This window comes from Hakea prostrata, chromosome 7, assembly GCF_041222555.1.
Source record: "Hakea prostrata isolate BN-2017 chromosome 7, UWA_Hpros_2, whole genome shotgun sequence".
NCBI classification, from domain to species: Eukaryota; Viridiplantae; Streptophyta; class Magnoliopsida; order Proteales; family Proteaceae; genus Hakea; species Hakea prostrata.
Window position 1 is genome coordinate 4,785,094 of NC_142606.1, and position 16,132 is coordinate 4,801,225.

At 38.6% G+C, this 16,132-nt stretch overlaps 2 protein-coding genes across 4 annotated transcripts; both read left to right on the forward strand.

Moving 5' to 3' along the window:
* The first annotated feature begins 1,071 nt into the window (after positions 1-1,071).
* LOC149009182 (prohibitin-1, mitochondrial) lies at positions 1,072-7,142 on the forward strand. The gene is made up of 6 exons (XM_089163067.1): positions 1,072-1,310; positions 2,344-2,531; positions 4,888-5,004; positions 5,615-5,785; positions 6,351-6,563; positions 6,640-7,142. Exons 2-6 carry the CDS (start codon positions 2,355-2,357, stop codon positions 6,832-6,834), a joined length of 873 nt encoding a protein of 290 aa, XP_089019193.1. The 5' UTR covers positions 1,072-1,310; positions 2,344-2,354; the 3' UTR covers positions 6,835-7,142.
* Positions 7,143-7,784: 642 nt separating this feature from the next.
* LOC149009183 (low affinity sulfate transporter 3-like) lies at positions 7,785-15,900 on the forward strand. 3 transcript variants are annotated; one of them, XM_089160560.1, is made up of 14 exons: positions 7,785-8,073; positions 8,204-8,427; positions 9,657-9,761; positions 11,018-11,066; positions 12,210-12,417; positions 12,514-12,688; positions 12,848-12,916; positions 13,008-13,238; positions 13,333-13,459; positions 14,174-14,460; positions 14,671-14,864; positions 14,952-15,046; positions 15,138-15,214; positions 15,307-15,900. In XM_089160560.1, the coding sequence occupies exons 3-14, from the start codon at positions 9,735-9,737 to the stop codon at positions 15,439-15,441; spliced, it is 1,674 nt and encodes a 557-aa protein (XP_089016686.1). In that variant the 5' UTR covers positions 7,785-8,073; positions 8,204-8,427; positions 9,657-9,734; the 3' UTR covers positions 15,442-15,900. The 3 variants fall into 3 exon arrangements, with proteins under 3 accessions (XP_089016686.1, XP_089016687.1, XP_089016684.1); XM_089160561.1 differs by lacking the exon at positions 9,657-9,761; XM_089160558.1 differs by lacking the exons at positions 7,785-8,073; positions 8,204-8,427; positions 9,657-9,761 and adding an exon at positions 10,260-10,840.
* The last annotated feature ends 232 nt before the right edge of the window (positions 15,901-16,132 follow it).

Consider the following 16,132-nt stretch of genomic DNA (forward strand, 5'->3'; position numbering starts at 1 on the left):
AAGGTTTTCAATAAATGAATAAATAAGTGGTAATGAGACTTTATAGTACCCTCACTCTTGTCAATGCGATATATGACAAATTAACCGGTATCCATTCTATGGTTGGTAGACTTCTATAGGCAATCAACGAGTCAAAATTCTCTCTATACAAGCAGGCCGTCCCCCTTGTCCCTCCACCATTGTGGGTTAACATGGCTTGCTTGTGGTACACAAGCTGTCCAACCTAGAGGGTGGGGGAATGAGGGGACAAGTTGCTAGGGTGGAGATGATCGGGATTGCCAAGGGTGGAGAGGATCTTTGTTGTTTGGAAAAAAAAAAAATTAAAGAATAAATTACACTGGCACCCCTAAAATGGAGGCCTTAAAGCACTGACATCCCACTTTCTATTTAAAAAGCACAGAGACTTGAATATTGGATTTTTATTGGATATATTTGTCTAATTTATCACTAAAAACCTTTGGAACACTGTTTATTATAGGAATTTTTTTAAAATTAAACAGTAATTTAACTATTTTTTAGTGATAAATTTGACAAATATATATAAAAAAAAAATCTAATTTCGGGATCTTAGTGATTTTTAAACAAAAAGTGGGGTGTCAGTGTTTTCTCCAATTTGGGTACCAGTGTAATTTGCTCAAAAATAAAATATAGAGAAAAGAAATAAAGTGGGATTCAGTTGGGCCAGGCTGAGTCCAAGACTAAACCCAGGCCCATCACTGCCTTGAAATTATCAGCCCCGCCCAGAAAAGGTTAGAAATCTCAGTTTGGGTCTTGTTTGGGTTGAGGCTGGGCTCGACGCTACTCAAACAATCAAACCAAACCCATAAAGGCTGAATAATTTGGGCCGGGCTTTGTCCAAGACTAACCCAGGCCCAACATTACCTTGAAAATATCAGCCCGGCCCAGAAAAGGTTAGGAATGTCGGCTTAGGTCCTGTTTGGGTTCAGGCTGGGAGCAACGCTACTCGAACAATCAAACGTAAGACATAAGGGCTAATAACTTGGGCCGTTTTGTGAAAGAGGTGATCGGGTCAGGTTAACTGTTGCTTATGGGCCAAGGCACCAAATCAGTCTCCAAAACCCTCGTTTTCGAAAAATGCAAATTTTGGGGTTTTAGGGTCCAGAGTTTCGTTCGTCGCACTTCACCATATCTCTCGCAGTGCGAACGACGGCGGGTAGAGGAGTTTTTCATCTATCTTGAAGTCAATCTTCTTCCTCAAGCAAGCGAGCAGCTCAAGATCAAATATAGAATTTAAAGCTTCAACCTCGAGCTTCCAACCTCAAGTTAGGCTCTGCTGTTGAGATTCTCAGGTTTATAGTTCGTAAATTTTGTTTTTCTTCAAACCAAATTCATTTCTGGTAGGGCTTACAATCTGGTTGCTGAATTTGTGCGCTTGTTTTAGTTTTCGATTTACCTTAACGTACATTTTCTGCTGCTTTCTGTTTTGTCTCGGCCGCTGCTACGGTTGGATTATTATGATATCATTTCTGCATACCTGATTAAATTTCGATCCCTTACGTGTTGTCTCACTGTTTATATTGAATTGTCAGAAGCTGGCTTAGATATCTGTTTTCTTCGTTTCCTTATTACATGCGACTCTAGACTTCAACCGGATTTTCCCTGCGAACGGGAACCTTTTCCCATTGCTCCAAGCAATGGGCCCTATGGATGTCCTTAGATATATGGGGTAAATCTATTCCCTTTTGTGTCTCACACTGAGAGATTATCTCATTGCATTAAACTTCGTTAGATTCTCTTCCCTTCAGAATTTGGCTTTTGCGGTGTTTACATTGGAAGCTGGGTTCATGGATAGGTGGAAACCATGTTGTATGGACCTGTCCAAGGACATCATATTCCCTCGAGTAGTTTGCCTTAAGAGGTGTTTTCTTCACAGAAACAAAAGCTAAGGTTGTTGTTCTAGGCGGTTCAAGTTTGTTTCCAGAACACTTGGATGATGGGCCAAGTGGCTCTACTTAGAGACTTTCAGTGACCCACAACTTGAGCCCCCAATAACTTTCCTGCTAAATAGGATTGTCATTATTACTAAAATTTAAATGTGCTCTCTTTTACATAAAACACTTTCCGAATTTATTGTCAGACGTTTCACTTACTTGGCTTCTTTCATGTGCTGGGAAGAGTGAAGAAGACAATATTTGGTCATTGAGAAATGCTGTGGTGCACATCTTAGAAAAATTAGTCTCTGAGTCATTTTCCTTTTAATGTTGGCTGGTGATGCAAATTTTTTTGTTTTTCCTTTATGGATCATAAGGATGACTGCCATCCCTTATTTATGCTTGATGGATTTTAATGTTTTGTAATTACATTTAGTTTACCTCCTTTCAGATTATTAGAAGATGAACTTCAATAATGTTAGAGTTCCAAAGGTGCCAGGGGGAGGTGCTGCTTCTGCTTTAATTAAGGTGGGAGTAGTTGGTGGTCTTGGCCTTTATGTGGCACTTAACAGCCTCTACAATGTCGAGGGAGGGCATCGGGCCATTGTGTTCAACCGTTTAGTTGGTGTTAAAGACAAGGTTTCTTTTCTTTTCTTTTTCCCCCTTCCATCTCCCTTTTAACTTTTTCTTCTTGTTCAAGCATGAGAAAGAGGTGAGCTGTTCAATTTTATTTGTTGCTTAACTATTCATTTCCTTTTCTCATTCTCAATCTCTGCATTTCCTCCTCCTTCATTAATTTTATTTACTTCATAGCTACACAACACTGTTACTTCTAGTTAATCTATAAGTTTGTCATTTATTGTAAATTACTTTATTATCATAAGATTGTTATTGGTATGTTGTGACTCTGTGTATATGTGAAAAATTAACTTATGTTGCCTCTTTTCTTCTTCTTTTTATTTTAAAAGAAAATCAAAGGTGTTCTTTACTATCATTGTATATTTCAGAAAGTGTGGCTGGTTCAGGTTTGGTCGGCTTCAGATTGTCCCATTTGTCTTGGCCTCTCAGCTGGTTAACCCATCGATTGCAACACCCTATACTGAAACCGTATGGTAAAAAGTGGGTCAGTCTCTCTATTTATCTTGGCTTGGTAATTTGAGATTACATATTCCAATATGTATTATGACCCTACCTATTCATATCTTTTCTTTAATAAAAAGGGTTAGAAAAGATAACAAACAGATGTTGGGAATAGGATGGAGGAGATTAGAATTGATCCCATATCAATAAATGCCTGAGGCTTTTCCTAATCAATTTGATGTGTTATGATTCTCTCATGTCCCAAGCGCAAGAACCACTTCATGGATGCTCTGGCTCTAGGCACTTGGGTGATGCCTAGACAGTGTAATGACCAATGTAATTCTAGATTGATAGATCAACTAGGTAAGTTTACCAGGATCTTGTAGAACAGGCAGTCTTGAATGGGTAAAAGTTGGGTTTTAGGTTAAAATTAAGGTTAGAGTTTGATGTGTTGGTTATGTTAGGTTAGGACTGGGAAATCTATCAGTGAAGGTTTATTCACATTGGGATGAGTCTAGCTAGCTAACCAGATTCTGCAGGAAGGTCATTATTGGGGTTTGGGTTTCTTGAGAAGGAACCAGTAGGGGATATAGGGTTCTGAGTGGGAGGATTGGGTTAGGGGTTGGAATGAGTTATCCTGGTGTAGGAATGGAAATTTGATCAAGTTTGCGATGATATGGTTGGTTGGTTTGTACTGTTGGAGATTTGAGTCTTGGGAATGTTTCCCAGTGACGGATGAAATTTATGGTTGAGTCGGTGGTTGAATCTATATGGAAATTTGGACTAACCCCCAGAAATTTGTGAGATGGGATGATTTCTAGATGTGTGTGTGGAATTCAGTTTTGAGATTTGTTAGGAGATAGGGTATTTATTTTGGGTAGGTGGGCTTACAGGATTTACTGAGCTGTAGGGTTCTTGAACAAAGGCTGATTCCTGAATGGAGGTTTTGACTGAGATATCTCAGTTTCCAAGAAGTACGATAGGATAGTAATTATTTACCAATCTTTGACAGTATTTTTGGAAATTTCATTTTGCAAAAGTATAGGATATAATTTATGTATGCTTTGCATTTTGGATGGTAGGTTGTTTCAATTTCCAAACACATATTCCACCTTGGGTGTGGGAGGAAGGTTATTTGTGTCATTTGTCATTCTTAGGATCACTTGTTGGGTGACATAAATAAAAAGTTAGTGCTATAAGAATGATCAGGATACCACTTGCAAGCCTTTGGAGCCTTGGGGAGAAATGGGATGTTTGCTATTATAGTTCATGGTCTGGTGAGGATGCAACTTGTAGAGACTGATGTAGCAGTTTTTCTTTTTTGAATTGTTACCTTCTCAAAATTTCTTCACTTCTGATTGTGGCGCTCTTTATAAGAAGCATGTGCATGCGCTTTACAGATGTTATGTATTTTATGCCTTTGGCTTGGACTAACATGCCTTTTTAACAAAGTGGTGATGTAGCATATCTCTATCCTTCCATGGCTTCCATGGAAGATGTTACTTTGAAGCTTGCTCTCCTTTAATATTACATAAATGGAAAATTCAGGGCACTGTGCTGGTTTTCCTTCCCCTGTTGAAAATTGCCCTGCCCCTTCGATATGTTGCCAGTCTGGTACAGCTATTGATGCTTTCCATTGGCTTGCTGTGCACATTCTGAGTGTATAAACATTAAACAGGAGAGGGAGAGAAGTTCCTCTACTGTCCTTTCTCTTTTTCTTTTCTTCTATCAATAACTTTGTGAATTTCTGATTTTGTTTATGTGGCACTTTAGCAGGTAAGATGAGCTTAAAAGTTGAGTCAAATATGTTAGAATTGCTACCTAATACTGAGTTCACAAGATAAAAGCTTCATATCTACAGTAGACGAATGATTCTATTTTTCTAGTGATGAAAAGTGACTGTACTGACATGCAGGTTTATCCTGAAGGAACACATTTTATGATCCCATGGTTTGATAGACCAGTGATTTATGATGTCCGTGCACGTCCTCATCTTGTGGAGAGTACGTCAGGAAGCCGTGACCTCCAAATGGTAACGTCTTGTTATTCTTTGCTGTTCTCTTATGATAAATTTTGTTGCTATAAATTCTCAGAACCAAGTTGAGCCAGGCCTGGTTCTAATGACTTCAGCTTATGGTCATTGTTCTGGAATTATGGTCCCGCATACTGGTTCCAGATTTGTTTTAGTATATGCAAATTGTTATCTTTTGCTGCTGCTTATTTCATCTAGTTGAACCAGGTTTGATTATAACTTCAACTTATGGTCATGGTTCTGGAATTAGAGTGATGCTGCGTGGTTCTAGATTATTTTAGCATATACAAGAGATTTTGCTTGGCAAACTGTCTGCTTATCTATTAGATTTCATGATGCTAGTTGTATTGGTTCTCTTGGAATATTTATAAGCAACGGAAGTTTGTGTGGGTAACTCTTCAAAATTCTCATGCTAGAGATGATACTGAGGAATAAATGTTGTAATTAGCATCTGTGAAATGTTAGTGATCAATGTTATGGATTGTGTTGAATAAGTGGGTACCTATATCCCTGACAAGAATGTTCACAAGTAATTCATGGTCCATGTAACATTGCTTTCCATCCTTAGTTGGGGTTGTTTCTTATCTCATAGATTTTATTTCATCTGCAGGTCAAGATTGGGCTTCGTGTCCTTACACGACCCCTGCCAGACCAGTTGCCTACCGTCTATCGAACCCTTGGAGAAAATTATAATGAGAGAGTCCTGCCTTCCATAATCCATGAAACTTTGAAAGCGGTCGTGGCACAGTACAATGCCAGTCAACTTATCACACAGAGGGAGGTAGGTTTATTTACAAGCAGCTGAACAGCAATTAATCTGTGTCAAGCCAAGCGCATTAGGATAATAAGTTTGGAAATAAAAATTTCTTTTCGACAAAATGTGTTTTGATCACATGGGTAGTTTGTCTTCCTTAATTTGATTATTATTGCAAAATCCAGCTTAGTTTATGTGATGCAGAATGGGGCTACTACTGTAGGGGGGTGAAGAAGTCCACTTGGACCACGCACGGTACTGGCTCTGGTGCTTTATGAGCCACCCTCTAGATCAAGCTGTGTGGTCCCACTTTAGGGTCTCACATGACTTGGTACAGGGTCCCATGTAGCTGCAGAATATTTCTTTGTGGTTACTAGTTACTAAATAATGGTTCCATTTTCCTGTAATAAGGTTACCTATGGACAAGCTCCGCAAAGTAGGATTTCCTAGAAAGTTTATTAATTTTTTCCAAAGATTGCCTGGCGGCCAAGTAGTGCCTGCATGGAAGGGGCTTTTTATTTTTACACTCACTTCATTTTTTATAGGAAATGGGGACAATAACATGCAGGTGTTGTTGTATTTTTTTCTGTAGGCTGTTAGTAGGGAAATACGGAAGATATTGACAGAGAGGGCAGCTAACTTCAACATTGCCCTGGATGATGTGTCAATTACGAGCCTTACATTTGGGAAGGAGTTTACGGCTGCAATTGAAGCTAAACAGATTGCCGCACAAGAAGCTGAGCGTGCCAAGTTTGTGGTAGAAAAAGCAGAGCAAGACAAGAGAAGTGCTGTTATCCGGGCACAGGTAACCCACCTACCACTATTCTCTGCCTTCGTAGTATCCTTGCTCACATTAATCTATATATTGATTTTGATCCCAGGGAGAAGCCAAGAGTGCCCAACTTATTGGTCAAGCTATTGCTAACAATCCAGCTTTCATCACTTTGAGAAAAATTGAAGCTTCAAGGGAAATAGCGCAGACAATTGCAAACTCGGCTAACCGTGTCTTCTTGAGTTCTGAGAACCTGTTGTTGAACCTTCAGGAGATGGGTTTGGAGAATACTGGGAAGAAATAGAGTGGGCATGGTTTGCTCGGCTAAGACAGCTTTTTGAGACAGCAAGAAATAAGTGTTAAAACATTATAAACAACAGCATTTAAGATTCTTCATTGTTTCTTCTTTTGGTAGATTTATACATGGGAACAGGATTACTTTGTGTAAATGGGAACTGGTTTGTCTTTGGGACTCCTTAAGGTTCACTGAGTTGAGACAGATTTTCAGGTTCGATTTTTGTCATCACCATGCTCCATCATTGGTTTCTTATATTCAGAGAATTTTCATATCAGCACCCGTTTTATCCTACAAATTATGAAAAGAAGAAATCTGGCTAGGAAATAGGGAAGAGGTACAGTTGTCAAACTTCTTTAGCTTTGTGAGTTTTGTTCAGGTGGTTCAGGGTGGCGATTCCTCAACCACTCCTGTATGCAACTGTTGCAAAATGGGTTTGACATTATTAGTTCTAATCTAATTTAAATCGGTATGAATAAGAGTGGTATCAACGTTGGTGCACAGTGGTGAGGCAAGCAAGCCTCGCATGCCGTATCTTTGTTGTGGTTGTTAGAACAGTAAACGATTTGTATTTAGCTCAGATCATGCCTTGATTCACTATATTTAGTTGTGGACATGCACTTCATCACGTTGTTAGTGCAAGGTAATGAAAATCATTGTCAACTTTGCAAGTGGTTCTTGTCCCTTGGACCTCCTCCAACAAACATGGATCGCGGAAGGAACAAATGGGAGTCCGACTCATCTCCCCATCGGGAAATCACTATGTATCGCCCGTGGCACATTTTGTGTGGGGTTCATGTGGGACCTACTGATGATTCGTGGTTCATTAGCTTACAAGCTGTGTTCAGCGTTCGGCATTTTCATCTGCAGTGACTAGTGAGATTCTTCTTTTTCCACGTTTTCTATATATTGGATTGGATTGGATTTAGTGGACGTTTAGTTGGATCGAAGTCAAAGTCCGGTTTGAGCTATTCATGTAGCCAGTAGGTGGTCCATAGCCACACATAGGCATGATGGTTCCACAATTCCACCCATTTTGAAGTTCAAACTGACGGTCGAGGTTACATATTCTTTGTTTCACGAAGACTAATTCTCAAATGTGATTGAGCACAATAGAAAAATCTTGTGGGTGGTTCTTCAACCTTCGAAGTCATTTGAGGATTTGTGGGGCAATGTTGTGTCTGTGATGAAAGTGACAAGCATAAAGAGGAAGGGACCACCATTGCGAAACTCAAATCTCCAGGGGAGGTAATCTCGTATCCAACTATCTAGGTCTTCTATTTATTCGAAAGGTCCTGATATGCTCTACTTGTAGATGGGTATCTTAGATGGGGTACCTGGGACTTGTTGGTATTCATTTAGAACTTTTGTGTAACAGGATAGCACAAGCGGTAGTGGGGGTGTGTATGCAAATGGCATGTAAAAAACCAGTGGAAGCAACTCAGCAACAACCAGTTGCATCTTGAGAGTTACAGGCCATGGATTACACTTAGTGCAACACAGTTTGGGAGTAAACAATTTTTACTCCTATTTCACCCACTGTAGATGTCTATTGGGGTTTACATAGTCTACAGCTCTTTTCGTCATTTCAATAGCTGAATGGTTAGTTCTCGTCTTCCACTTATGAATTATTTGAATGTATTGAAGCCCTTTATGATAAGTGATTCCTCATGAGTTTGAGCTATCATCAGCAAACTAGCAACTTGGTATGGTTGGTTTTTACCCAGAAATATTTGAGTAATAAATAAATAGAACATCCTGAGGTTTGATCCAATTGGGGGAAAAAAATGAAATTACAGTACTGATACAAGGTATTGTGGGAAAAAGAAAGGTTTCCGACTAGGAGACCACCAGAAGATTGCGTAATCCACGTTACATGCCACAAAACAAACTCCCCATTCCTGAATGAAGAAATTAAAAATCATCAAAGAAAATCAGTCTAATTTTAGCAAAAACTGATAGTTTATTCATCCATTCATGACGCAATCAACAACCAACAATAAGAAGGAAAGAAAAGGAAACCAGCTAATAATTGAAGGTGTTCCTTATTTACTGTCTTCTTCTCAGCAAATGTGAGAGGCATGAGTATGAAAGCAACTGGGTGGGTTTAACATGAAAGGGGCATGGAATATACATGCTATGATATCTTATAAACATGCTATGAATCCAGACTGTATTTTTCACTAGATTCATAGTGGGGAGAAGCCACCTAGATAAAACTTGAAAGGAAAATATTACTTTTTTAATTGAGTGGGATGCCAACTATGGAAGGGGATTATTTTGGGAGGGAAAGTGGTTATTATAGTTTACTGTTTAGGGTAACAATGAATTAGTAAAATTCCTTGAGCTGTTTGAAAAGTTTAATGTAGAAAGCCAAGGAATAATATTTGTTTAAGAAATAAAAGAGGATAGTTGGATGGTGTTTATGGATAATCTTACTTTTCTCTGGTTCTCTTAATTGTGCGGTAGAGTTAGGCTTGCTGCATCATGGATTAGTAGTGGAAATTCCTGGCCATTGAAACCCGTAGAAAGTGAATTTGATGCATATGGAGAGAAGTGGTTTAGGTTGTTAGATGGTTTGAAAATTCAAAGAAATATTCTGAAACAGCATTGGCCATATATGATTGTAATTGAGAAGATTGTTCATGAAATCCTTTTTAATAAATGATAAGATAAAAAACTAGGAAAGTTGAGTTCTAACATGGTAAGAAATATGTTTTACATTGTATCATTGTACTAACATGGTAAGAAATATGTTTTACATTGTACCAAAAAAGAAATATGTTGTTCATATCATTACTGAAGAAAATTGTTGTAATATCCTTACTCAGAAGGTCGCATGTAGAGCCATGCACATGGCCATCTGATGGAGCTGAGGGGGTACACCATAGATTTCAACCGTTCATCCAATGACTTTGTGCATAATCATGATCCGAGTACGTCTGTGCATAAAATCCTTTCCTGTGACCTAATATCTGTTTTATTGTCTCCTTTCATTCTTGTATATATGTCTTGCACTTGTGTTGTACATGCACTGGGTGTAAAGGAAATGTAATATATGAGACATACTTCCAAAATGCTGAAGGAAGGCTCATAACTGGCTCCATCAGGCACAGTTGCTGATCTACCTCTTCCATTTTGAAACCAGTTGCAAGGAGCCCATGTACATTTAGTATGCAACTAACAGCTAGGGCGGGCCTCGGCACAATGGTTGGGGCACCACATTTATAGCTTGAGGTCAAGGCTTTGAAACAGCCTCTCAGCAAAAATTGCTGTTGTAAGACTGCATAGGAAAATTACCACCAGACTCTGCTTATGCAAAAGCCTTTGACAATGGGTTCACCCAACCGACGGCTGGGTTAATGATCTTAGAACATCCTCCTTGTCTTTAAGTTCGGTTTGAATTTGATGTTATTAAGTGGTATACTCTGTCCTTGACTGGTTACCCTTTATAAACTCGTTCTCTTTAAAGGGCGAACCCAGTGCTAGATTTTCCTATTCAATCTTACTCGAACAATTATCCTATGCAGAACCCTATATAAGCCCGTTATCTCTGCACTTACAAAATCAACTTTTCAAAAACACTTGTGTTGTGTATCTGAGAGTTTGAGAAAGAGAGAACTTTTCAGCAACACTTGTGTGTGTGTGAGAGAGAGAGAGATAGAGAGAGAGAAGAGGCTGAGCTCTCTCCTCTGAGTTCCTCCAGACACTTCAGGAAAGCATGACTTCGTTGTTTGATGCAAACCATGAGTTTGATCCGTCGCTCAACATTGAGCATGGCAGTCATGTGGTCAGGACCCGATCAGTGCTAGATATACCTGAGCCACCGAGTCTGTGGTGTGAGCTTATGGAGAAGTCATCTTCATCTTTCAAAGCAAAACTACAACTTCGGTCTGTGGGTTTGTTCTTTGAAAGCCTTTTCCCAATCCTGAATTGGGGTCGTAAGTACAACTTTTCGAAGTTTAAGAGTGATTTGATGGCAGGTTTAACTCTTTCTAGCCTTAGCATTCCACAGGTGAACACAAGTTGAGATAAGAACAACTCTCCATCTTAAAGTTTGAACGACTCTTTATCTTTATTTTTTCTTTCTTTTTCTTTACACTAGGTTCTAAATATTTTGCAGAGTTCTGGATATGCATATATATCTAACCAAAAGTCTTTTCCTTGGCAATATGTTTTAAATTGTTTGCAGAGTATTGGGTATGCAGGTTTAGCCAAGCTTGATCCTCAATATGGGCTCTGTAAGTAGCTTTCTTTTTTGTTTTTACACAAGTTACTGGTTTTTGTACAAGAGATTGCGAAATGGATAAGGTTCCTGTAAATTATTTTTTTATTCCTCCCCTTTTTTGGTCAAGATACTAGTGTTGCTTTGTTATCTGTAGTAAATATTTCCTTACCTAGTAAAAGCTTGTTCCTTTTTGTACTTTATACCTTCCTAAGTGAAAAAAGATACATAATTTTTGTTACAGCTTACTCAGTTATGGAAGGAACAATGACTCCCATAAATATTATACCCTCCGTGTAGTGTGCCAACTGCTACAGAAGATTGCACATCTTTTTGCTAAAGAAGAAAGTTCATATATTTCTCTGTAGACGAGTTTCTTTTTTTGATCAACCATAGACGAGTTTCTACTAGCCCAGACAAAAATATTCTTTTGTTGCTTTCTCAAAACTGGAATTACCTTCTCCTCCTTTTGGTGCTGTATGTTCATTATATTTTTCAAATAAAGCATCCAATTGTTTGTGGCGGGATCCTAATTAGACTTGCTGAAATTCCATAGATTTGAGCTGGTTGGGCCTGTCTATGCACATTCTTGTGATGTCAATTTCCATTGAACTGCTTCATGTCTGCTCAACAGGAGACATATTCTCTTTTTTGGAAGTCTCATCTGTATCTTATACATAATGGGCTTTCTGCCACAAAAGTAAGCTCATCAAATCTCAGGCCTTGTATGCAACAACCAAAGACAATTTCTTTTTATCCTGAACTAAATTACTAGGATGAAAGACTGAATTCAGATTTTGTGGACAGTAAGACCACAAAGTCCACAGTCTACATGCTAAGTTCAACCAAACAAATTTTGTAGAATGACAAATAAAGCTCTGGAAACTTATGGACTACAAGAGGGTGGTTAGGCATGACAAACAGTTTATAAATAATGGAGATATAAATTGATGCACCTCCTTGAAGTTTTGGACTAAATGAAGGTGCTTGAGCATGTACAAGCAGTTTAAAATTCCTGATATACAAATGGTGATCACCTGGACATGTTTATCTAGATGGCCAGTCCTGATGAACTTTTGCTGATGAAGAGAATTTTTTTGGAAGGTAATTTTATTCTAGATGGACAACTGATTAAGTGACATGGATATGTTTTGAATAGACACAAGTGCTGTGCCACCTCTGATCTATGGTTTTATGGGGAATTCAAGTGAGGTAGCCATCGGACCAGTGGCAGTTGTTTCGCTCCTACTGTCTGCCATGATTCAAAAAGTTGTAAATCCTGTGACTGATCCCATTACTTACAGAAGAATTGTTTTCACCACAACCTTCTTTGCTGGTATCTTTCAAGCTTTATTTGGACTGTTCAGGTTGGTCCTCCTGTTCACGTGACTAACTGTTCCGTCCATTGATTAATACATCATTCCATTAAGATAACATGTTTTGTCTATTTTTACTTTCTTTAGGTTGGGTTTTCTTGTGGATTTCCTTTCACATGCAGCCATTGTTGGGTTCACTGCGGGTGCAGCAGTCCTCATATGCATGCAACAACTGAAGGGTCTACTTGGCCTCACTCACTTTACCAACAAGACTGATGTCATCTCTGTCTTAGAAGCAGTTTGGAGGTCAATCCATCATGGAGTAAGAAATGCATTCACTAATCCTGTTCCTTCTTTTTTCCCCTCTCTCTTAACATCTCAAGAAGGTTATATTCTGATTTCTGAGCAAAGCTAGGGACTTAATTTTCAAGTTAACTTACACTTCCCCTGTACCTCAACAGTATATTTTGTGTCTTGACAGCAGTGGAGCCCTCTTGGCTTTCTCATTGGTTGCTCATTCCTGATTTTCATCTTGATCACCAGATTTTTGGTAGCTATAATCCATACTTCACCATCAATTCTCCTATATATTATCCAGGTTGGTTTATTGATGTTCAGAACTCCACCTCTGCTAATTTCAGGGTAGAAGGAACAGGAAACTCTTCTGGCTACCAGCCATTTCTCCTCTTGTATCTGTTATTATATCAACTCTAATAGTTTTCCTAACGAGAGCAGATAAGAAGGGAGTTATAACAGTGAAACACATCAATGGAGGGTTGAATCCAAATTCAGCTCCATTTTTAATATTCAACGGGCCACATGTTGGAGAAGCGGCAAAATTTGGATTCATCTCTGCCATCATTGCTCTCATGGTGATGTTCTACTTCTTCACCCTTAAATTAACTGCCCAACCATCAAGATTTAACTTCTTTAACCATATTCTATCTCATGGTTTTTTCCTTCCAGGAAGCAATAGCAATTGGCCGATCATTTGCATCCACAAGAGGTTACCACCTTGATGGGAACAAGGAAATGTTAGCAATTGGTGTCATGAATATTGTGGGTTCTATCAGTTCATGTTATGTTGCGACTGGTGAGTTCCTAGCTCAATTATTCAAGATCACAACAGGCAAAGTAGACATCATTTTTTTTGTGTGGTTTTTTTTTTTTAAATCAATCTGAAAGTCTAGGCTTTTGGATTGGAGACACCAAGGGCTTGGAAATTCCAATGAGGGACTTCAATACCTCTGTGGAAGATCAAGATGGAGGAACAAGAGCACTGGACCTGTTGGACGATCCAACCCAAACCCTAGACCGTCCAGGTTGAGAGAACTCCTCAAATATATGAAGCCGCAAAGGACTTATGATTCTAATATGTGGGATTTCAACACTTTTGTTAATAGTCCTGGGATGAATGCAAAATGTACTAAGTCAAAAGACAACATGAGGACAAATATGACCAGCCTATAGCTAGATGGATCCAAAAAAAATACCAAGAATAGGTAACCAAATAATATGCACTAAAAGCCAAGGTGAAATAAGGAAACAACCAATCAAAGAGTGATGCTTCAAAAACAGAGGGTGTGAAAAAGAAAAGGATATCATACATCAAGAAGCTGGGGTAGGTGGGGAAATTACAGGTAAGCCCCAATATGCAGATAGATATCTAGTTTTTAAAGTATCTGGGCTTATGGACGAATGGGAGAATCCCATTACAGGTCTCAGAACTAATGATTTCCTAGAGCTGTTCTATAGTGTGCAATGAGGGGAATAACAAATATTTAATTTGCCTGGCTAAATTTTGCAGGTTCTTTCTCACGCTCAGCAGTTAATTTCATGTCGGGCTGTCAAACAGCAGGCTCAAATATAATCATGGCTGTAACAGTGCTTATAACATTGCGGCTGTTAACTGGGCTCTTATACTTTACTCCAACTTCAATCCTTGCTTCGGTTATTCTATCTGCACTTCCTGGACTAATTGACTTACGTGCAGCTTGTCACATTTGGAAGGTTGATAAACTAGACTTCCTTGCTTGTGTTGGAGCATTCGTTGGGGTGTTGTTTGCATCGGTGGAGATTGGCCTTTTGGCTGCGGTAATGTGCTATCTATTATCCTTTAAATATTCTTTAAGGTGTTTAACCAAAAAAAAAAACTATTCTTTAAGGTGCATCATACTCAGTATGGAACTTGATCTAAGAAGGAAACCTTAATTATATGCCTTAGAACTCACTTGAAAGCTATTGGCATTGGTTAGATTTTGTTTATTTTGGATTCTCACTCTGTTCATATTGGGAAAATTGCAGGTAATCATCTCCTTTGGGAGGATCCTAGTATATACAATTTGGCCTTGCACAGATGTCCTTGGAAGTCTCCCAAGTTCCGATATCTTCTGTAGCATTAACCAATATCCTAGTGCTGTGAAGAATCCCGGCATTCTTATAATCCGCATACAGTCATCTCTTCTCTGTTTTGCAAATGCCAATTATGTGAGAGAAAGGTAGGGGTTTGTGCGTGTGTGTGTGCGACAGAAGGGGGAAGGGGAACACAGTTAGTTCCATACTTCTAATTTACTTATATGGTTTAGGATAATGAAGTTGGCAATGGTGGAAGCAGGAAAAGGGATGGAAACAAAAGCAAATGAAAAAGGACCAATTCAACTATTAATCCTCGATATGTCCAGTAAACATCTATACGCAGCCTATTTCAATTTGACGACTTTGAGGTTCTTAAGAAATGATTCTCTTACTGATTGGTATGGTTTCTATTGCAGACTTGATGAACATTGACACTTCAGGAATCCATGCATTAGAAGGATTGCATATAGAGCTCACCTCCCATGGTATAGAGGTTAGTTTTGGGTAATCTGTTGTTGTAATTAAAGATCATATAATCAATAATGCTGTTCTTATTCACACCAAACTATTTGTTCAATTGTGTAGTTAGCCTTGGCCAATCCTTGGACCCAAGTTATACACAAGTTAAAGGTGGCCCAATTTGTGGAGAAGATTGGAGAACGAGTCTTCCTTACTGTTGGTGAAGCTGTTCATGCTTGCCTTCCAAATGTCAAGGAGTGAGTAAATGATCTCTCTTTGAGAAGGCTTTTATGAGGTTTAATAAATTTGATGCAATGAAAGTTCTACTCGAATCTCATATATCAAGACCTGCCTTCATCCAAGTTCCAAGTAAATGCTTTTTTTTCGTCTGTGTGTAAGATGATCATGCGTGAACAGTGTGAAACAGTCGTGGAAATAAGCTTTTGCAAGCTAAAGAAGCTCATATATCAAGATTTGCCTTCATCCAAGTTCCAAGTAAATGGTTTTTTTCATGTTTGTCAGTTTGTGTAAGATGATCTTGTGTGAATAGTGTGAAACAGTGGTTTGGCCAAAAAAAAAAAAAAAGTGTGAAACAGTGGTGAAAGTAAGCTATTGCAAGCTAAAAAAAGCTGGTCTTTAGGGTTTTTTCCACAGTTGATTCTCATGTTATAGATTATTGTAAGCAAGACAATGGAATGGCTTCGATAATAATAATTTGGATTTCTTATTATAACGAATATCTACGAATGAGCAATGTACCTTTGATAACATTTTCTCGTCTTTCTTGATGTATGTATTTTTACCGTATATATTGTAGGGTCCATGTGGGATTCATTGAAATGTCAAATTTTAAATTATTTTATCAATATTCAGATGTGGGTCCTACACAACAAGTATATGTATAATGAAAAAGTGTTAAGAGAACACTTTAATGTCTTATAGAAACTCAAGA